This window comes from Cygnus atratus, chromosome 3 (genome assembly GCF_013377495.2).
Source record: "Cygnus atratus isolate AKBS03 ecotype Queensland, Australia chromosome 3, CAtr_DNAZoo_HiC_assembly, whole genome shotgun sequence".
Taxonomy (NCBI): Eukaryota; Metazoa; Chordata; class Aves; order Anseriformes; family Anatidae; genus Cygnus; species Cygnus atratus.
Window position 1 is genome coordinate 91776997 of NC_066364.1, and position 24095 is coordinate 91801091.

A 24095-nucleotide genomic window follows, 5' to 3' on the forward strand; every position below is an offset into this window, starting at 1 on the left:
TAAATATTCTTTGTTTTCTTGGCACAAATATAATTAAACATAAAACAGTACTTTAGATTTTCTTCCTAAAAAAATCCTGACTATACACACACCAACCCAAGGATGCTGCCCACTTACAGAATGCATTTCCCCAGCTTGTATCCTTCCCTACAACTTCAGTACAAGGTTTTCTTAGGAGAGAGCTGCGCACAGTCTTGCTGAACACAAACATTAGTGAAATCTTACAGGCTGTATTGTAGAGGTGAAGCTTCATTTCTCAGCTTTGCTGGAAACAGTAACTTCACTGTGGCACATATGACTTCAGCAGGTGCACATTAAACTGTACAAATAAGCTGAGTCACTGCTCATGAGTAACAAAGAAATACCAGTATTGTCTCCTAACCTGTCAGAAATAGCTAACAAATTGCAGTAAGAACTGCCAACAAAAAACTAAAAACCTCAAGAGAAAGGTGAGAAACATATCCAGGGTTTAAAAAAAAAAAAAAAAAAGAAAAAAGAAAAGAGAATCCATGGAAGATTTAGCCTAAAATCAGACTAATGGATTATTTTCCTGTTATACCTTTTCTCTTCCCAATGTGACGGGTCTTCCAGATGTGTTGAGAAAAGATGACACAATATTACAGACCCCAAGAACTGCATGTATGATCAAGAATATCCTTTGGGAAAACAGGCATAGTTACCACATTTTAAATGTTCACAAATAGCAATATTTGGCCTTCTTACAGTAATAGCCTGAAAACACTCCTAAGACTGTAAATACAATTTATATACTAGATTACTTTTTAACACTCAAACCCCATCTCATTGATACAGTACAGTCCAGGTGACAGGATTAGTGGTTTGGAATTTATTTTTGGATTCGTCACCCACAGATTACTGGGAGGTTTTGTTTTTTTTTGAGAAATGGTCCAGCACTTAGCAACCACTGACCTTTATATATTTTTAACACCACAGCGCTTTACAGACCTGAGCTCTGTTCCAAAATTTAGAGCAAACAGCTGCAATGAAGCAGGTACAAGGAACCAAACATTCAGGGCCAGACAGTCGGCTGAAGGGAATCAGCTCTGTTCAGCTGAAATGAATGCGTTTTCAACTTTCTAAACTAGCTGGGGATCGGGCACTCAAGTTTCAAGTCAGAAAAGCTCAGGCAGGCTGTCTTCAGCTCCCTAAAAACAACCATGCATCAGATAAACCCAGAAGTAAAATACAGAGTCAGTGCAATTTGATCAGTTTGTACCAGATGACTTCCTCCTTTATCCCTTTAAATAAACCATAGATTTTCAGAATTCTAGCCTGCAAATTAAAAAAAGAAACAAGCTGCTTGAAAGATTCCCAGTGACTCACAACAACAAAAAAAAAAGAAATGTTCAGTTCCTCCATGAGGATACTGCAACTGAAAAAGAGGAAATGAACAGAAGCAGAGACGAATAGCAAGCCCCAGCCTTTCATACGGAAAAAGCTTTCTACTTTCCCTTTCTCTTTGTGCAGAGAAACCCTGTGTGGAAATGCCTGACTCGTTCTGTGGGGCTGCGATGCTGATTGGCGAAGCAGCCCTGCAGCAGATCTGCAAGGTGCCTGGGGTCAGACACTGCATCTCCAAACCTCATCCAAGAAGGGGGACAGAAAGAGGCTGGACTGAGCTCCTTTGCACTCAGCTCCCGCTGACGAGACATAATGAAATCCCCACATTTATTCTGTTTCATGTACCCTGGTAATTCAGTACAGAGCTGTCTGCAGAATAAGAGAACAGAGCACACTGGGATAAGTCAGAAGCGTGTATTTATAATCTCTGCCTTCTGATAAGTTAGCAGCATGTACCAGTGTTTCCTCGAAATAAGTCTGAAGGGGAGGAACAGATGTCAACCTGAAAGTATAATAGCATCATAATTCCTGTGTTTTACCATTAGGCATAAAAAATGCTTTGCATTTGTGTATGCCTCTACTTTCCCTCTTAAATGAGGCCGTCATGCAAGCCAGCTGTAATCCACAGTACACAATTTAATTTCTACTTCCTTTCCTTTCTAAACCAATACATCCCAAACATGGGCACAATGTTCATCTCTGCTCCCTCCGCACTGAAAGCATTGTACTTGCATTATTATGCCCACACTCTTCCTGAAGTGTGTTGCTGAAAGAATACCCAAAGTTACAGTGCAGAACTCCTTATTCACTCCAGTGCAACTGAAAGCACTCAGGCTCTCACTGACCTGATTGGCAGCTTTGCCTCAGGAAGGCTTAACAGAGCCTGTCATTATGTACGTGATATATCCTACCATAATTAACTTCCTCAGGGAATGACATCCAGAGGAACTGCAGTTCAAATATACTGCATGCACCTGAAATTTGACATTTTGCATTAGATTTCTAGCACCAAGATGCATCCATGCAGGATGTGACACTTTCATTCTTCTTGACTGTAGCTAAATGCCAGTAACTAAATCCTGTTGTAAAGAGAAAGTCTTGTTGAAACATACAGATAAAAAACAGCGTTCTTTGTTCTTGAACAGATCTGATTTAATTCATTAGAAATCCAGAAGGTGTTTAAAATTACTGTGTGCCATTTAAAATAAGATGAAGTAATAGTTTCCTTCAGCCTCTGTGGAAAAGATTCAGAGCTGTAATGCTTTTTCAAATAATTACCCTGTTCATCAAGCCTCAGTACAAGATGACTCCAAGCAGAAGAGAAATGGAGAGGTCAGCTACGAGAACCTCAGTAGCTACACGTACCAAACTGAATGGTGATGAGAGCACTTTGCAGGCATTTGTCACTTGGGCTAAAGTCACTGGGCTAAATTAGGCTAAATTTAGAGCTGCATGTGAAAGTATCAAGTCCATCTACCACATGAAAGGATCTTGGGGGTGGTGGTGGGTAGGGCTGGTGACTGGGTGAGGCAGCTCCTCAAACCGGCAGCACTGAATTAGTGCTCTTGTGTGTCCTGTGGTTCTGACTCAGCCACAACCTGCTCTGTGAGACTGTCCAGGGAAACGAGCTAGAAGAGGAGGGGAAGTCAGGGGGTGACACAGAGCTGGCACAGCCTACTGCTATCCTGCCTCAGGAGGCACTTAAGAGCATGTGACTTGTGCAGTTCCAGGACAGCACAACTATATCCTTGCTCAGGATAACTACAGCATTCGCTACCCAGTGCTCAACGAAGTCCTGTGTCAGCTTGCACAAAAGATTCTCCTGAGCAGAATCAGTAGCATAAATCCCAACGTGCTAACTGTATAGTATTGTGAATTAAGTCATTGAGATCAAGTCCTGTACAGAGTATTCAGAAGAACAGTCAATAAATTTCTTGGGCATCTTTTCCTGGAGGCCCTGCAGAAATTAATAAAAGCACAGACACATGAACTTCAGGGCACTTTTAGCATGAATGAGACACAGAATGAATGAATTCAGAGAAACATCAGCTCTGTTGGAAGCTGGCAGGTTCCTTAATGCATCAGATTTGTGATTGCTTATAGCATGACTGAGTTTTTTCCTGTGTGTTTTTCTCCCACTTTGTTCCTTACATATAATAAAGTTCTACAGTAGCTGCATTTGACAGATCTGATATAGATACAGGCCTTCCCATTAATTTTTCCTCAGTCTGCTTCTGCTCTCGCTCTCTGCCAAGCTCACAGCTTTGTTTGTCAGGTCTCTCCACATATAAATTTATTTTTCAGGTAATACCTGCCATTCAGTCTTACTGCAGGGTTTTTAGTGATTCCAGTTACCCTAAAGCTTCTCTGCTGAAAATTGTAAATAATGTAATGCACTTAATTCACTCAAATCTGGTGAAGTCTGCTTCAGTAAACCTTGCAGATCCATGTATTTCAGACTGCCATCTGTTCTGAGCATGGTTTGCTGTTTCCAGTGGATACAAATTCTGATCTTTATATTCAGGATTACAGCCAACGGTCAACTGAAGCCTCAAGTACAAAAATATCACCTTTGCAAAGCCACTGCATGGCAACAATCATAGCACATAAATATCCAAGCCCATAAAAGCTATCATCTAGACACTACTTAAGTTGTAAAACTTAATCTACTTGGTTTGCTTCGTAATGCAGTTATGTAGAAGTTATCCCAGCAAAGACTACCCTGGGAAATGGATTAAACCACTGAAACATTTCTCCAAGCTGTGGGTTCTCCCTTGTTAAATTAGCTCATTGCACTGACGGGGCTGCCTGGCATGGCTTGGTACAGCTCTGCACCACTGTGAAACACTGCCCCGACTTCAGTTACCGTGCTTCACTGCCGCTGTGGCAGCACCTGCAGCAGCAGACAGAAGAGGTTTTGTTCAGACGTACTAACTCCTCCCCCTCTAAGCTGAATAACTGCAAAATTCCCCTGTCTAACTGAAAAAAACACAGCCAGGGCACTGGACTCATCCCTCCCGCTCCTCTCCCATGGGCTGCCATGCCTCAGGACACATCCATGTGACAAATTTTTCTTTTGATGCCATAAATAAAAGTTGAACTGCAATTTACTTTGCCAGATGAGTCATTCTGTGGTTTATTACTGCTGCTCAGGAAGAAGGTCTAAATTAGAGGAGTGAAAGAAATACTATCACCACTCTATGTTGCGTCTCCATTTGGGTCCTCAGCCACTTTTTCTGATGTTTTAGTTTGCAGACATGTCCCAAAGCACCTAAGACTACTTTTTAATCAGCATGATGGGCTGGGAGGAGGAAGAGACAACCTTAGAAGCCACGATTGCAGCTTTGTATGCAAGGGACTGACCTACTGCTGGCTGCTGCATCACAGTCTGTTTTCAACATTACTGGGATCCTGCAGGGAATTGTGATCTACAGTTTTAGGAGATCTTGTTCCAGAGAATCCAGGGGATGAACCTGCCCAATTCACAAGTATTAACTTGTGGACCACACATCAAGAGCACAGTTCTGCAGGAAACACCACAGAGAAAATGCTGTACTCTTACAGCTGCTAATGAACAACACAAGGTTAAATACTCTTGGGAAAACAACACAAGCTGATATGATGTAAAATGAAGCCTGAAACTTACTGCCTGCATTAACTCATCCTATTATTAATTTACTGAAACAGAGAGAAAGGCAAAAGTTCAGGTTATCATTAATAATCCCAACCAGAACAGTGCAGCAAAGATGGAAAGCCCAGCCAGTTCTACTAATTTTAGAAGGTTTCTATTTTAGGATTTAGTGCTGTAGCTGATTTAGGGGGAGTAGAAAAAACATAAAAATCCAACCATTAAACGAAAGAGATGGATCCAGTAATATCTAGCCAGCTTTTCTTAATACATTGAACTAAATTGCTTTTATTTGGGTGTTTAAGATTATGTTTGTCCCCTTAGGATTCATCCTTTTTAATACCTACCCCATCCCTTGTTAGGCCCATTAATTCATTTTAAACCCCAAGTTTTAATTAACCGAAGATATTAAAGAGCTTAAGTCACATTTTTACGTGAACACAGGTGTTAAATCTTACAATACGGTAAAACTTCAGCTCTGGCCTTTATGTTCTGCCTCTCTACAACTATCTCACCAACTTCAATGGGCACATTCTTCCTTACTTCCCACCTTAACCTGATGTGTGCTGTTGTTATTCCCTTATAAACTGCTGTTCTGCTCTGCCTCAGTCACAGCAGCATTTAACGGGTGGATAAAGTGATTACAAAACGTATGATGCATCACAGGGATGCTGGGAAGTTCAAAGAGAACATCACTGCAAGGAGACTGGGTCTGGGGCTGATACGGTTTATTATGGTAATGTACCATCTAGGAAATATGCTTTTGCAAAAGAACAGCTGTTTCCTTCCTGTTTACTGGTAGACAAACGGCATCTTACTACCCAGAAAAGGTGCATCAGCAGATTTTCTGATTTGCAGGATCAGCCTCAGAAAACCGTATAAATGCTTCAGAAAGATTTTCTACCTTCTCACAAATCCAAGTAACAGATTGTGCTTTTCTTCACCTCTTTCCCTTCTGTTTTCCTCACCTCCATTTGCTTGTCCGGTGCTCTAAATACTCTGCCACTGAATGACCAGAGGATTATTTGGAGCAAGAAGCTGTGGCTTGAAGGAGGAAATGCATGGGAAAATCCACTCCAGCATTAATAACGTATTTAGTTTTATTGGAGGGTCATACACTGAATGTGTCTCTTACGTGTTTGAATAGAAAATTTCTGAACTTCAGTAAAGACAACTATTCACAGACAAGATAGCAAAGGGTCAGCGATCTCCTTAATAAACCAAAAAAACGTTAGTTTTAAGTTGGGATAAGGATGCTTGCACACAGACTGTCCAAATACTGCTACAGCTTTGAGGCAGCAGGGCCAGAGCCCAGTGCTGTGATTTCAGCTTGCTTCAGCAAATGCCATTCTTCCTCTAAAAATGTCCGCCTGCTCCTCATATAACACTGGCTTGGCAATAGAAAAGCTTTCAACCCAAGTTTTATGAGACCTTTTTATTTATGGAATAATAATTGTTCTGCCATTATATAACCTGGCTGTCACTTTTTGGCTATGATTTCTGAAAAAAAAAAAAACAAAAAACTAAAAACAAACTACATGAGGTCTGATACCCTGGCTTGCAAGGGAGGACAATATCTCCAGGCCCATCTGTGACACCAGCCTTTTACTGCACCTCCAGCACGTGCAAATTTAGGTAACTGTGCTCATCATCCCTTGCAGCTTTACCTTCCATACTCATTTTGTTATCGCCTGTCACCCATGCAAATGAGCACATAAGAGACAGAAACAAACGGCATGTATTTATATACTCTTCATTAAACCCCACAAACTGCCCACTGCCCAAGTGGCATCTAGTTCCCTATGGATTTGCATCCTCTGTGTCCATCCCCACCTGGAGCTACGAGTCCGCGGGCAGGTCCCCGCTGCATGTGAGCTTGCTGTCCTGCTGCCGAGCTGGGCAGGGGGAAGCTTGGCACTGCCTGCACCCTCCTCACCTGGGTGCCCCTGTGCAGCCACACGCTTCTGGGAAGCTTGCAGAAAGTTAATTGTTGGTGGGACTTCTACCACACCTCCAGGACTTGTTTCAGATCAGCCAGTATTTTCAGAAGCGTTCAAGATGTAAAAAGCCCAATTGCATGATCCTTGCTTCTTTAGGAAAGCAGCTTAAAAAAGAAACAATAGAATTAGATCATTTCACCTTGATGGCAAAAAAACAGAGCAAGTCCCTCCACAGATTTTAGGCCAAAAAAAAATCCGACATCAAAAGTTAAAAAAAATTTCTAAAAATCTTTGAAAATACAGTAGTAACTATTAAAATAGCATTCCACACAAAACCGATAAATAAGCATATTTCAGGGGCTGGATCAGAGACCGATGCCCTGCTTGTTGGAAATATTCCTTCAATAGCTAGAAACTTTGTTTTGTTTCTATAGTTACTCTCACTACAAGTGGCCCTGACTAAGGCCGGAGGTATTTGTTATATAAAACCTCCCCGCAACTGCAGCCTTAAACTTCAGAAAGCACCGGTCCTGCCTGCAATTTCTATTCCAAGACTAAACTCAACATGCTTTAATGCTGATTAGTGTGTACGCTGGAGAAGCGGTTTAATGGCGCTATTTAAGTGCTGCAAGCACAACCAGCATTGTTCACAAACATATCCTGAAGCCGCTGGCAGTGCCAGAAGGAATTTAGAGGGACTCTGTGCAGAACAAGACATGCAGCAACTTCCTCCCCAGACAATGATGCTGTTAGCAGCAGCTGTCATGTACAAGAGAAACTGGCAATCGAGTTTAGTAAAATTTGTTGAGTGGCCTTTGAATTTAATGGAAAAAATCTGTGTCCCCAGTTCAGAGAGCACCAGGTAGAAACGGCCTATCCTGCAGCACTGTGATGTTTTGTTTTGTCACATTTTTATCAGCTTAATTTGAGAAAGTTTAACTTCAGTAAAAATATATATCCTCTCTCCCTTGGCCTTTAATGTATTCTAGTTTTTTTTTTTCTTCAGGGGAATATTTTCAGCCAAACTATTATACATAATATTGGAAAGATGGCTTATGAGATCCCCCGTGGAAAGAGAGATGACAGGACCTCACTTTTTGAGGTAGTCATCTGATGCTTTTACTCAAGTACTACGTTCCAGGCAGGTTCAGGCCATCTGTACCATTCTCAGCTGTAATTTTTCCCCTACTTGGGTAGGGTAAAACAGCTTTACCACGGTGCCTTTCCTTCTCCTCAGCTTGAAGTCTAGACACTATGCTTTTTCTTAAAAGGCCAAGAGTCCAAACAGAACTGCTTGCAAGCAAAGATAAGCACTTACAAGTGCTGAGGTCAGAAAATACAGCCCTGTTCGTACACTTGTTTTCCTGCAGTAAGCATCTCTTCAGGTTATGGCCAAGTCAGTGACTAGTCATTTTTCTACTACAGTGCTGACACAGGGCTATTTAGTTAACTTCTGCAATGACAGATGTAGCCATATATGCTCCATAGCTGAAGCTTTAAGCCATTCAGAAGCTACGAAAGACTGCGAAGGTATCTTTCTCTTGTCTTTCCTCCCTTAGTGCTGACACGCTGTACTATTCTTAGCATGCAGAAATCAGTGGTGTTAATTTCAGAGTTCACACATCAGAGGAAGCACTTAGAATTTATTCATTCATTTGTGAGAACCTGTATATGGTTTTGTCCTCAATGGTACAGCAACACGCCTTTTTTCGTTTTTGTTATGGCATTATTTGCAATCAGTCTTACAGCTTACTACAGCCCCATAAGTACTGAAGAGTGCATCTGCCCTACCTGGTAAGAAACACGATTTCCTTAAGGTGTTGTTTGGATACAGAACTGCTGCACTGCTTCTTCCCTGTACTAACAGTAGTCAGAGTGACACACAAAACCATGATTTCTGCCTCTCCCATGTCTTGCAACTAATCCCAGACTAATGACCTAGTCTATGTAGGCAAATAATGAGTACCTGCTGGAATACATAATTTGTGAATATTGTTTCCAGCTTTTCCTGGCATTGCAGCTTTACATTATACCATAGCTTTACTGTGTTAGACAAAAAAAATCAAATTAATGTTCAGCTACAATGTTGTTTACATTGAGAATTCCCAGACTGACAGTACATATGACTGCACCTCGTAAAATGAGACACCAGCTCTGCCATGTGCAGAGACCAATTAGATGGTATCAGAAGCAGATATTGCCATATCTAAATCATCATTTTTGCTATCAAATGTTTGCAGGAGATCTAGGTGGAAAAATGAGCAAAGTCTAAATTAATACTCCATGTACAACCAATGACAACACACATTGCAAGGATTAGATAAGTTTCCAGTTCTGAGCTTGCAAGGCGTCTGAAGTTATTTCATTCTTTTAAGACACTAGAATTATCTGCATACTTTTCAATATCGCTGTTACAGCTAATTAGCCAAATAAAATACCCCCAAATGCAGCTTATTTTAGCTACCATCCTTCACGGTATCATCCTAGGGCTAAACTAATAAACAAGCATTGCAGAAGCTTACCGTGTTTGTTTCTAAAACCCCAGAAAAATCTAACTAAAGGGTAAGTCAAGCTTGCTTTGCTCTCTTCTTTTCTATAGCCATTCAATCCTTTATGAAACAATGAAGGTTTGATTCAGATGTGGTTTGTGTCTGCAATTTTTTAATTATTGTAAGATATGTAAATGGGCTTTGCTCAAAGGCAGCTTAGGTATGTGGGACAAAATATGGCTAGCAAACCCAAGGAATACACAGCGTCTGGGATGACAGAAGAGAAACATCACCAAAGACCAAAGGCTTTCAAATGTAAATTTTACTGCACTGCAAAACCACAGATGGTGCACACCAAACACACAGAGATGGCTGTCATTACCCTACAGGATCTCCCTTCCTCTTCCCACAGGTCTTTTGCACAGGACTATGCCCCCAGTATGCAGACTCTTGACATCTGTAGGTGACTAGGAAAGTAGCAGGCAATTGCTGGTTGCTACTGAGAAGGAAGTAGCATAACCCCAGCTAGCTGGTAGCGGAGGCTTCAACCCCATCACACTTGGGATTCTCTTTCTGTGGGTTCCTTGCCACTCTACACTAGGTACAGCAAATATCTCCTTCTTAGGAGTTAAAGTGGAAAATCATCTGCTGTGAAGGCTCCAAAGAGTGCGTATATTGACCCCCCCCCCTTTTTCCCCTCAAGTGGACTTAAAAATAAAAGCCTTTTCCAGCTGGCATTTCCAAACTGACAATGTGCAGCCTCTTGATTAAGATGTGACATTGTTTATAACCTGGCAACAATGGGCATTCCAAGCACTTCCATTTGCTTTAGCACGAGAGTAACAAATAGGAAAATGTACCATCCAGGTCAGAAGATTTTTTTGTGATTAGAAAATAATTCCATGTATGTATCCTCTTATATGTTACTACACATGAAAGAACCCTAAGTCACACATGCACTTCAGATGGGGAAAAAAACCCACACCTCTCCAAGCAACAAGCTCCCAACACTAGAGTGCACAGCTCTGAACGAGCCTTTCCACACAAGAAAGCCACAGCTTAGGAAAGCAGAGGATGTCTGGCCGCTCTCCCTCACAGGAACCCCTCCTGGAGGTGTGGGAAGAATACAGATTAAAGCCATCCCACAATGATTAAAAATCCCCCAGATGTGAGATAAGCACAGCTGGTTGGCAGTGGTATGAACCACTCCAAGCAAACGTTGTCCTCATGCCACTCGCCAGTGGTTTCCTGAGGTGGTTTTGTTTTGTTTTAAACACATCGGGCAGAATCACAGACTATCCCAAGTTGGAAGGGACCCACAAAGATCACTGCATCCAACTCCTGACTCCATGCAGGACCACCCAAAAATGAAGCCGTATGTCTGAGAGAATCATCCAAATGCATCCTGAACTCCAGCAGGCTTGGTGCCGTGACCACTGCCCTGGGGAGCCTGTCCCAGTGCCCGACCCCGCTCTGGGTGCAGAACCTTTCCCTAACCCCCAGCCTGACCCTCCCCTGTCCCAGCTCCATGCCGTTCCCTCGGGTCCTGTCGCTGTCCCCAGAGAGCAGAGCTCTGCGCCTGCCCCTCCGCTCCCCTCGGGAGGGAGCTGCAGGCTGCCATGAGGCCTCCCCTCAGCCTGCTCTGCTCTGCGCTGAGCAAACCAAGGGACCTCAGCCACTCATACGTCTTGCCCTCTAAACCCTTCACCACTTTGTAGCCCTGCTTTGGAGGCTCTCTAATACTTTTACATCCTTTTTATCTTGAGGCACCCCAAGCTATACACAGTACTACTCAAGATGAGGTGGTACCAGCACAGATTAGAGCAGGAGTTTTTGCAAGGATCTTTAAGCCCTGGGCACTGCTCTGCACATTAGCACATATTTGGTTTGCACTGGCCAGGGGAATCTCCCAGCCTTTTTACTCTTCCACCTGCTACCTAGCTCTAGTTACCATTGACTGCTTTTCCCATCTAGCTCACAGGCACTGCCAATGCCTAGCTGAAGAGCTGCTACACAGCTTAGAGTAGCCTATGGGCTCCACAAGGCTCAAGGGTGCAACTGCAAGCAGCTGGGCAGTCAGCCCAAAGAAGTCCATGTCCCCGCAGTGGCTCTGCCAGCAGTGCCCTGAGGAGCTGGGCAGCAGCTCCCTGCGAGGAGCAGCCCTGGCAGTGTTGACATCCCTCTTGCAATTGGTGCTCCTCTGCACACAGCAGCTATTTTTTGAGGGTCTTGCAGCTGGTACACACCTCTCCTGCAGCATAATTTGGCAGGGAGCACCCTTCTTGCGGTCTGGGGCACCTGGCACATGCACCTGGGGGTGGACAGATGCTGTATTCTCCTCTCTTTCGTTGCCATTTTTGTTACCCAATGTCACAGTGACATCTCCAAGGACTTGCACTGCAATCATCCAGGGAAGGCTGGAGGAGGCTCACTGATCTTTAAATACAATCCCAGCATGTGTATCCTATTCCTTTTGCATCATGTTATGTCATTCCTATTTTTCTGTTTTTCCCACTTAAACTGAAATTTATTAAGCCAAACAAAAGATTTTTTCCTATCTGTTCCCCAACGCAAACATCTAATTTTTGAAGAACTGGAGAAAACAACTGGCTGGCTGAACTCCCATGGTAAGAGTCAGAGCTTCCTCTTTTACTTAGTCACCCAGCTCTCTTGCCTGCCTGTGGAAGGACCAACTGGCTGTCTCTCCCGTTAGTTATACGTACTGCAACAGCATGCTATGTTCTCAGCTGGGTTCAGAGCCCCACTGTGCTGCATGCTCTACCAACACCTGAAAGACAGTGACCTTGTCCTGAGAAAACGCAAGAAAAGCTACCAAACAACTTCAAATCATCACAAGTGCTTGGATGGTAGACACAAATGGCCAGATTCCTGGGGAGAAAAGATGCCCAGGAGTCCTTTCACTACAAATTTTAGTGCACCTTATCTTCATTTGAGGTGCCTGTTACGAGCCTCCTACCACTTCTCTAGCTGATAGAGACATATGGAGTAGAGGTCACTGCATTCACTTCTTAGCCTGTTAAGATTTCCAGCAGTTCGTATCTCCAGGAGGAAATATATAGGAGGAATACACAGGAATTCTGCTAATGAGAGTGGACACTTAGCTCTCTATCCTCATATTTGCTGTTCCTCCTAAAATACAGTCTTAAGACAAACCTACTGCTGAACTACATATGTAACAGAAAACTTCAAGTGAAGGTAAAAATGAATAAAGCATTCACAAATGACTCATGTTCTCTGGTTTGTGTAGCGAAAAGTTAACATATTGAGGAATACGTCTGGACATTTTTATTTTTAAAGGCATGTTGGTAATGCAAAACTTCTACATTAGTCTCTCTCAATTATATCTCCATCCATCACTCCCTTTCCCTTACTAACAGAAACTAAAATATTAAGTAACATGAATATTGACTAATATCGAATAATATGACTGTCTACTTACATACTGGGTTCTGCAGGCATTAATGACAATGGCAACAGAAGCAGACTTACCACTTCAGCAGCAATTATTTTCAGTGTTTCTGAGAGTGAGAAGCAAAGGCCTTCCTTGCTCTCAGAAGACAAAAAACACATTTGTGGCTGAAAAATGACTATGCCTAGTTTCTGTTCCCTGGTGAGTTCTTTGGAAAGTCCAAATACTTTCCCTTCCCTCTTCTTTTCAAATGAAATAGTAATAATAATAAAAAAAAACATTTTGTGCTTTTCTCCTTAGATAAATACAGCTAGGACCTTAGAGTAGAAACCACTCAGATCTGAAATTTCCATCTGGATAGGAAAAAAAAAAACTTTCATTGAGTGATCAGAGCATGATACTCATCTGTGAGAAAATATGACCTGGCCACACTGCAAACTTCTTGGGAAGTCACTTACTACACTGACGAGCAATTTGCTAAGTGTAACACTTTATATATTAAGTATAGGCCTTTATGCAGTTGAGGACCTGAGTTTTCCAGCAATGATTACCAACATTCATTCTCAGTGAATGCTAATAAAGCTGATGCTCTTTTTTCTGAAAAATAAATTCCCAACCCAAAAGTGAGACACTTTATCAACCTTTCATTTTCAAAGACTTCAGAAAAAAAAAACAAAAACAGGACTGCCTGTTAAGGAGAAAAAAAGAAAAAAGAAAACAAACACCAAAACCCACCCATCTCTTCCTCTATAACTCTAGTGATTGGCCTCTGGGAGCCTCAGGAAACACTTTCAGATTATCAGGTCTGTATGTTTGACAACATATTTTCCACAGCCTTTACCTTCACCTTTACCAGATGTACAAAGATGAAAAACAGACAAGTGAGGGCATCTTGTTTCTTCCTTCATGGATATAAAACAGCATTGAAAGAGTTCCATTCAGGAGGGTTCTCATCGTGTTTTCCAGCAGAAACTAATGCCTGAAGCTGCTGGTAAGTGGCAGCATCCTCTGCAGCCTGGCAGCAGGAAAGCTCAGTCCAGAGCTGGGCTTCTCATACAGATGCCAACATCCTCCCTTGGTTCTTTGTTTCCAGGCAGTAAGCACGCCTCAGGTCCTCCTTCTGATCTCCATTAACCAGGTCTGCCTCTGGAGTTCACAAAAGTGCCTAGTGGAAGCACAGTTATCCCAACCACCGAGCCACCTCCTCATCCACGCATGCAAGTACTATGGCCAAATTCCACCCAGCAGTGTTTCTGGTGGCAACCTGACTCACTGCTGCCCAGTCAATACACACATGTTATTTTCCAATATATTCTGGCATTCAACATAGACAGTCAGGGCTCCTAAACACTTCCTTTGAATATAAAACAGAACACCCTGCAGCTGTTCCAAAGAAAATGACACTTAGCAGGGAAAAAAAGCGTGTGTGGGAGGGACTAACTCACTGATAAAGCAGGATGTACAACGCACTGAAGTGAGCCAGCAGGAACCGAAAAGCATCCATTCCTCCATCCAGGTAGGAAAGTAATGGCAAGAAGTTAATTGCAAATAGAGGGATATAGAATTGACATTTTGATCCTTCAGAAAGCACCCATGCTGAGTGGTCAGAACATATTCTGTCAAGGCCTGACCCTTCAAATAAACACAAAGAAATTTTAAGATCAAAAAGGAAGTTAGCCAGTTATTACTCCCACAAAGTGGTTTAAAGGTCTCCTTTTCTTCCAGCTTATTTTTAGTCACTAAGCCTTAAACATAATGTCAAAACCAACATCATGTCAAAAAACTGCCCGAACACATATACACAGCAGGAATCTACAGGAAAACCCACAAAATCTGAGCTTGAAATTTTAAAACACAAAGTTACTGACATTTCCTTATGGTATCTCCTGCTTTTACAGAAATAAATTGCTCTTAAGTACAGGACCTTGTGGGTGTTATCTCAAACCATCCAGGGCAAAACACAAACAGAAACAACACCCCCCCCCCCCCCCCCCCAAAAGCCAAAATTGTGAAAAAAAATCCAAAACGGTAAAAAATGATATATCTATTTCTAGAATTCTTTTTTTTTTTTTTTACCTTTAAATACCTGCATTATCACGAATAGGAGTCGGGAGACTAGCTTAAAGATTTCCCTTCATATATTTGTCATAGAAATACTCAATATCATTACCAGTTCCCCGGAGTATAGTCATGATTATTTCAATCACTTTTTTTTTTTTAATTTTATTGAAAAAATAACGGATTGTAACATGCCAAAAGCAAACGTTCACGGTTAGTACAGCAAAAAAAACAACTTCAAAAAAGCCTTCTAATTTCACATAATACTCTTCCTTTGTTTAAGTGACTCATAGATGCCTAATATGCTTTGTATTATTGTACCGCAGATCGGCCCCACCATCCCAAGTACATACTCCCATTTTTTATTACTCTGTATTGTTGTCTAAGGCATAATAAAGAGATAAAAACATTTATGGGTCACTCTCACCAGCCATGGTGTGAACACATCACTACAAGATGTCAACTTACAGAAGCTCCACCCTTAAGAGTTCTGAATATCTTATTTATAAGAGTTGCATAACATGATCAGATGCTACAGCCAAAATATGAATTTATTGGTGCTTTAGATCCCCAGGCCTTGTACTCTTGAGGAGTTCAGAATACAATACAATATTCTGAGAATTTTAACAAGCTGTTTTTATCACCAGGACTGCTCACAAGATGTACCAGGCTTCATTGCCTCTTGCATAATGATGAGCTGGAGTCATATAAACATCGCCGATCTGATTCTCTAAGGCCACGCTTCTAAAGCTAAGTGAGGCCACCACCACTTTCATGAGAATAGAGGTAAAACCTTTCTACAGTATAGACCTAAGCGGGGGGGACAACTATCCTGACACAAAATTGTAGTATAGACTAGGTGTAACACAAAGGTTTGCACACCAGCGACTCAGGGAAAATTGACTCCTCATTCCCCATGAAGATTAAAGGCAAAAAAGACAGTTCTAATTTTTGCCTGTCAATGATATGTACTACCCCAACACTGCCCCTAAAGATGTTGCTCAAAACAAGCATAGATTGTTTATTTTCAACATACAATAGCCTCACAAGTAATAGAAAAAGAAAACAAACTGGACATGCCACTTTAATAGTGCATTTTGAGATCCTGATTATACTTTTATTTTTTTTTTAAGGGAGCAGAAGTACCTGACATCGCTGTACCGATGTCACTGGTAAATGCTATTGCTTATACACCACACAATAGCTCTCCTCGCAGTAAGTCCGAACCAGTAATCTTGCCAGAAGATTACTTCATGCCCTTAATGAAATTAATGCAGTAGTGATGGAAAAACAAAAAGCTTTCTGCTACAACACCACTGATAGGACTACAGAACAAGCAATTCTCCATGTAAAATTTAATTCCTTTTTATTGATGGTCTCCAAGATATATATATAGTATTTCTTGGACTTCTGAGTTTTTTGCACTACCTTTGCAGTAAGTACTTTGTAGTATCTCGGTAGAACAAAAGCATCTACATTTGACAGCGACACTGCCGCTCTCAAACCACAACCCACCTGTCTCTTTGTTCATCTTTATGTGTAGAATAGCAGTGCTTCCCAAAAGTTTGTGTTAATTTCTCTTTATAACTAGTTTTGAAACTCTGCAAGCAACACAGTAGTGACTTATAGCTTGGGAAGAGAAGGAATGTTAGATGAATATTCATTTAAAAGTGTTATGACTCCTGTCCCAGTTGCAGAACTGCTACAAAGATGTGATCATTTAATAAAACATTCACTGTCAAACTGGGCAGTGATCAGAAATTGCTGTACATTATGCTGTAACATTGTACTGTTCTAACTTAACAGGGGGCCATCCAGAAGAGAAAAAACAAACTAGCAAATAACAGGACAGGTTTTGTTAACCGGTCTGTGCAAGTTTAAACATTTCATTCAACAAAGGGCACTTCTGGATACGTTTGGGTCAGTCTTATGGGGCTCACACCAAAGGATGTTGCATGTTAGCTGAGCAATGCAGTGAATTTTTCCAATTGTTTGAACCACTCTAACCAACTATGTGACACCCTGAATAATTATTTCTTTAAAATATATAATGAAAGAATTTAATACAAAAATAAAAAAGCAGGAGCAAACTCGTTTTAGTTACATATGGCAACAAACCAAAGAAAGAGTAGATGTTTGCAGTTTGGGCTAGCTAAGGCCTTAATCTTTATGTATTATTCTTTCTTTTGTTTAGGATATACATCCAGGTAATACTTCATTTTTTCTTTGCCATCTATAGTGCCCTGAAGTCCCTTAAGGCAGCTTTCATCTTCTTTTCTTGATACATGCCATCAAACTATGCTTCCAAAAAGAGTTGTCATTAGCAAGGTAACCCTCAAGGCACCAGATTATACAGCTGCCTGGTTCATATCAACAAGAACTGGGAAAAATATTCAACCACTTTTAAATATAGCTTTGAAAGCATGCAGTTGAACTTGTCTATACTATTTACTTGGAGTCTTCTGTAGTCATTCCATGCAGTAGTAAAATTTACTACAATTTTCCTTCAAGGCAATAACAAGTAGAGCTTTGTAATAGCATCAGGTCTCTCTCCCTTCAAAGAAGTTTTATAAAGCAGTAAAATCCTCCTATCATAAGCTGCACTTTAGACCTCTAGAAAGTCTGGAATGGTTTTAATATTTAGTCAGAACCGTAGATGTATCTATTATTCTCCTTCCTTCTCCTGGATTCCTAGTCTTCATTTTCTTTATAAATGCCTTTTTCCCCCTCTGTCTTTTCTTGCAGCTCTGATATTCTTCCTCCACTCTCTTACTTATCAATTATTTGCTGGTGGATTTAGAGAAAGACCCATACAGAAACAGGCTAGTTAGATCAGCAGAGCAAGTAGCCTGCCCCTGCTCCCGCACATCTTCATACCTGTAAAGGAGCCCCATTGCCAGCTGTGTTACATATCACAGCTCACACAACACACAGAGACGGGTTCTTTCAAGAGTATACACTCTAGCAGGTCTGTGTCAAGGTGTAAGCATGAACCTGTGGCTTCCATTACCAATATTAATTACTTCTCCCAGAAACCATTTCCTTGCAAGTTATTTCCATACATGAAGACTGGCACTGAGAAGCAGAGGAGGTATTATTTCCTGCTCTGGGGAAATCAGATTGCCAGACACCACAAAGAAACCCACTCAACAGTCCCCAAGCTGACTGTGAACACCATGTTTTCTTTGTTCTGACACTGCCCCCCAAAACATACATTATCAGCAAGTGCTGGAAGAAAGATCCTGGACTTGATGCACCAGTTCGTTGATCTGACACAGTAAATACTCTGTTCCTCACGTAACAAGTTTCTTCTTCCTTATCCACCTCTGTCTTAGCTATCTTTGAGTGTTGGTTGTGTAAAAAGTGGAGAATTCTGGCTCCAAGAAGTCTATGATGGTTCAAACCTGGTTTTAGAGAGCCTTTCAGCTATATGGTATTACAGTTTGGGATATTCAAATGATCTTCTTCCCCAGCTGTGCTATTGCAGCAAATAGTGTCATAGATGAGACTCAAAAGAATGGTCAATACACAATTTGTTTCTCTTTAACCAGGAAGTTTACCAAATTATAAAACCACTCCTGATACAGACAGACAGCATCACGGTTGCATCACATATTTTAGTTTTACAGTACACCTATGTGCAGAGTAACATACCAGTAGCATACCTGATCTAAGAGGCTTCTGAGATATGTGTAACTGAGAACAACAGAGCCGGTGAGCAGATCATTCCCGATGGGATGCATCACATCATATAAGAGAATGTGTAATAACTCTTACCTAAAGCTTTCTGGGTATTCAACAACAGCCATGTTGATAACATCCAGCGCATGCTGATAGTGCTTCTGAGCTGAAAATAGGAGGGCCAGTAGATGCAGAGAATTCATGTCATCTTTGCACAGCTGCAATGCTTCTTGAAGATGTTCTATAGCATCAGAAATCTGGGAGAAGATGGGGTAGAAATAAAAATAAAACACATTTCTCCTTCAGTCCTGCATTATACCTCATTCCCAAAGGTAAGAACAAATATAGTCATTAGGGATTCTGAAGAAATCTTACTCAGGCATCTGATTAGAAAGACTTCTATCTGAGCAGTCTGCCAAAATTAACAGGCTGCATTGCTTGAAAAAACCCACACGTTCTAAAGAAAAGAGTCTGCAGCATTACTAAATTGCTGCCTATAAACAGGAGCAGTAGTCCTGATCCAATCAATCCCCTCTTCCTTTGGCACGATGTTTCTATGCTGTAAGCAGATCCACTTCACAGGTCCAACTCTCAACTCCATTTTCTATGATGGGCAGCTGCCTCTTCACCTGTGTGACAGCATTACAGATCTTTGCTGCATTTTGTCTCTTGCAAAGACTGTACAGGGCCTTTCATGATCAAGAACAAAAAAATAAGTATGAGTGCTGAAGGATAAAAGAGGCAAGATTCAAAATGCTATCAGAAAAAGAAATACCTTTCCTAGCAGCTAGGTGAAGAGCAGGCCTGACACCCAGAGCAGAGCATATAATTTAAAATCAAGTGTCACTTGGCAGAAAACTTAACATCTATAATGAATACAGGTATATCATATGTTCTTTGTGATCCAATAACTTATTCTAGGCTATCTATTCAAAAGAGAAGTTCTTAGTAGATGTTCTTAAGATCCTCTAGTGTTTGAAATTACTGTTATTTAAATTATTCCAGTTCTGTGTTTGGCCTGTGACGTCTCCAACAAGCAAAACAGAAAGATGTATAGATTTCTTTTCCTCCTTTCTTCCCCTAAAGAGATGGAGAATGCCATTTCTTCTTTCCTGCTATGAGAACTTCCCACCTCTCAAAGCTCTGCAGAGGTTCTCCTGCCCCGGTGTACCACCAGCGTGGAATTCCCACCGCTTCCAAAGATCCCTCAGGAAGGCAGGTTGTACGTAACAACGGAGAGCAGCAATTACACTGCCTGCAGTTACAAGTTTGTTGACCATCTAGATCTCAGACATGCTTCTTGGAAGCACAGTCCATATTCTACTCATGGGACAACTTCACTCTAATGCCCAAATGACTTTTCATTCTTATAGCGTATAAAACAAGCCAAAGTACTTAACTACACTATTACTTGCATGGTGACTCCATGCAAGCCTGGAGAGAAGTGATTGACCGATCCACAGATGTAACCCCCAACTGGCATCCGGCCCACTGCTTCAAAACCGCTGAGTGTCCTGGCCTAGGTTCAGATATATGACTGAGTTCTCAGCTTTAATGAATTACTGCTCGTCGGGGCAGCTACTTTAATGAGCTACATGTGTTGTTACAGCCTACAGTAAAGGTAAACGTATTGGCCAAAATCACCAGTGTTCCCTCAGCAGCTTCCTAGAACGCTTTTTCATTACTATGTAAAAACAATACCAACAACAAGACTACTTGGAAACAGGACAATAGACGTGAGGCTGCTGTAGGCCCTGATCTGCCAGTCTATGAAGCACTGCAGGAGGTACACCAGAGGCGTAGAAATTCAGCTTGCTAAAGCAAAACTGCTATCAAGATAATTACCTTCAGGACTAAAAACACTTCTCAGTTTTTCTATTTCTCTACCTCAGACCCACGCAAGTGGTTATTACTAAATTTCAAATTTGGGGAAAAACAAATTCATTAGACAAAAACAAATCTATAAACCAGACCAGAGTGGGCCTTGAGCAACCTGCTGCTTTCCAGGTGACCCTGCTTTGAGCAGGGACTGAACTGGGTGGTCTCCAGAGGTCCCTTCCAAATGCAACTATTCTGATTCTACTCAATAATTCAAAGTTTGTGAAGATGACCCTAATTTGCCAGCATGAACCAGATGAAGAGTAATACTTGCAACTAGCGTCTCTGTTGAGGGACCTTAGAAGTTGTAAGGATACTTGACCTTACTTGCATGTGAATGTGCAAACTAAGTTACACAAAGCAGCAAAAAAGTTAGCTGTGGTCACTCCTACAGACCTGTGCTTGCTGAACAGGCAGTCACATATGGTTGAAATGGATGTAATCTAAAACAATTTTCCTCTGTTCTTTATCATAGGTCATGCAACAGCTACATCTCATTTCAGTGCTGGGAGACAACTCCTTCTTGTAGTACCATCCATCACAGGCAATGGCTGGTTATGGAAGTTAACATGCTCCCCTACACCTGATTGCTTAAATTCAGCCCAAAAAGATTCTTTAGTGCTGTAACACCATTAGTAGCCTACATAGTTTTCCTGCTGTGTAATTAGAAACAGTGGACGAAATATAGGTAAGAAAAAATACCCTTTGACATTTTCCGGAGACTCTTTTCCTCTACAGGAAGCATTACACAAAACAACCTGCAACAGACCAGATGCAACAAAATTCTAACTGAATTTCAGAAATAACAAAAGCAAGATATTTGGCAGCAGTCAACGCAAACAGAGATCATCAATCTATTGACAGATGCCACAGCTTATTTATTTAAGTAACTATGTAATATGAGAAAGATGGAAGCTGGCAGCGCAGGTGGCACTCTGAAACTTCAGGGCTGTATCAGAGGCAGGCTGCCAGTTTAAATTCTCTACAAGTGCTACGCCTTAAAGTAATCGTATTTCGGCTGGACCGCAAGTCCGAGTGGGGCCTACAAATAGACGATGCTACCCTTCCCTGATTCATCATTCTGTTAATAAATATACCACACCTGTTGTGAATGGCACATGGGTATATTCAGATCACACTGATCAGGAAGCAATGATACTGCAGAAATAGCACCTTACAGCACTACCAAAATAATCCCACAACGTGGATTGTTTGGGCTGTCTCTTATAATAGGATTTATTTAGGTAATGCTACATGCTTCCTTAAAAACAATGCTGGGATATTGCAATTCCAGGTATAAAAAAGAAAACAGTATGGGTGTTAAACATAATTCACAACGGTAGAATGCACTTGCATTTTTAGAGTGGTAACTCAAACAGGATCTCATAAGCATTTGATCCAGATGAGTTTTCAAGCCTTATATTTTCACATCAGTTGAGAGTTGCAGTTAATTAAGCGTTACAACTATCCCTTCCATCTGTCATTATAGCATGGGGATTACGGAAAGGAGAAAGCTTCATTGACTGGCAACAACCTCCATTCAAAACAAACTTGCTACAGTCCACCAAACCTCAGGAAAGCAACCACAGACAAAACCGTGAGTTAGGTTATTATTTAATTCGTACTACAAGTTGGTTTTCATCACCAGAAAAATCTAGGCCAGGACCTCAACAGAAAAGCTACATGTTGCTCTACAGCAGAGGAAGCCCTAGTTGGTCTGGGAGAAACAGAGAACAGAGCAAACCCCATTTGTAGTGCTGAATGGAAACAGAGTTCCTCCCCTGGGGCAAAGTAAAGACAACACTCTCACCTCCCTGAAACCAGAATAAAAACCATGGAAAAAACAGCTGAAATGTTTTCTTTGGTGTTCGTAACCAATGTTTCTTATTTTCACATCCAGACACTTTGGAAGGCAGTCCATGTTTTCTGGATATTGCCACTTGAAACTTCAGGTCTGTTGGCAGCCCACAGATGAAATTGATAAGTGAGACCTCTAATTCTCAGCTGCTGGCCCCTGGCTGTCTTTGCCTTCCTATTTTCACACAAAGAAAGGTCAAATCAAATATTAAAACGGTACGAAAACCCATATGTTGTTTTTATGTGTCCAATAATGATTTACATGGTATTTGAGGTCAAAAACGCCAACACTGCCCAAAACGAGAATGGAGCCAGCGCTTAAAATTAACAAGAGCGTTGACTCTCCAGAGTCATTTCCATAGAAACTGGCCTGCTAAAAAACAAGGAAAGGCATTAAAATCAGTGAGCTTTAAAATGCTCGAGCTACCTTGTTTGTGCTGATCCAAATGCTGTTACCACAGAAACAGGAGGAGCAGCCGAACCAGCAGCCGGGAGCCTGCTTTGTCCATCGGCTTGGCCAGCCGCCAGCGGCCCTGCAGGTGGAGAGAGCCACCACAGCACATGCTGACCCCAGCCTGATGGCACTGCCACTCCGGGGGAAAACCAGATTGAGACACGCCTCACAGAAGGGGGAGTTTTACTCTATTTTGATGAAAAGCCTGCCCTAAAATGCCATGGGGCTGACCTCAACCCTGTGAGAGCTGCTGCTGTCCACCAGTGATTCTGGTGGTCTTTAAGACAGTCACATCCACAAACACCAAGCATAACATCTTTCATTTTGGTTGATGATGGTCTTCAGGCTGCCAGATCTGTGAAGGGCTTTTTATAATCATTCCCTGTCTTGTCACGTCCTCATCACGTGTCAGAGGGAAGCTCACGCTTTTCCACTTCCCCTCTCCTGTGCCCAGCACTGACAAGAGACTAGTACTACCAGAAACATTTCACAGAGTCTTCCAAAGAAGATAAATTGCTCAAACTTTGGCACCCTACCGGTCAAGTTGTCTCTTGCTTTGTTCCACGAAAACGTTCTCTTACCGATGCAAGCTGATACCTAGATGTTTCAGCGTTGGGTAAGGTACCTCATTTATTGACCTTGACTATGGAAACAAAAAGGCCTATTGCTGAGAATAACGTTTGGGTATTATCTTATAACCTACTGCGTATGGTACTGCAGCATAGTCTGATGAAAGCCCTATGACATTTAACAGTTAATGCAATCTATCAAAAAAAAAAAAAGGTATCATTTATCTTTCAGTTAATCAGAATGAGAACATATTAGATACTTTAAATAATTAAGCATATTAAAAATGCATTACCAAATGTTTATCATTAAGTAAACTGGCAAAAGAAGAGTAGGATATTTTACAGCAGTCTAAAAATAAAGATGTCTCAGGTATCTTCTCCCTCTCCAAGCATGCGTTAAAGATTTATATCTCACTGGATGGAGAAGAGCAGGAGCAGCACAGCAGGGCTCAGGCTGACACTACATAACGCACTTAGATCACACATCTAGGGTAGCAGGGGTGACTGGCAAAATATGAAAGATGAAAATATACAGGAGAAGTAGACAAAAGAAAGTGAACATGAGGACAAGAGACTGAATGGGAAGAACAGGAGGGTAAGGGGATGATGAAATGATGCACACAAAACAGAAGCGTAAAGACTGGCTACGACTGGAAAAAAAAGAAAGGATAACAAGTTAAAATGCAGTACACCAGTAACAGTGAAGACAAGAAAGAACAAATGACCACAAAAATCTTTTTACTTTGAAT

The 24095-nt window shown here is 41.5% G+C and overlaps 1 protein-coding gene across 12 annotated transcripts in view; it reads right to left on the reverse strand.

Moving 5' to 3' along the window:
• TTC7A (tetratricopeptide repeat domain 7A) overlaps window positions 1-24095 on the reverse strand; it is a 168011-nt gene that overhangs the window by 65190 nt on the left and 78726 nt on the right. For all 12 annotated transcript variants that reach the window (XM_050709569.1, XM_035555850.2, XM_035555870.2 and 9 more), the window contains one exon: window positions 18685-18845. In XM_050709569.1, coding sequence (XP_050565526.1) covers window positions 18685-18845 — 161 coding nt within the window. The remainder of the gene's footprint in view (window positions 1-18684; window positions 18846-24095) is intronic.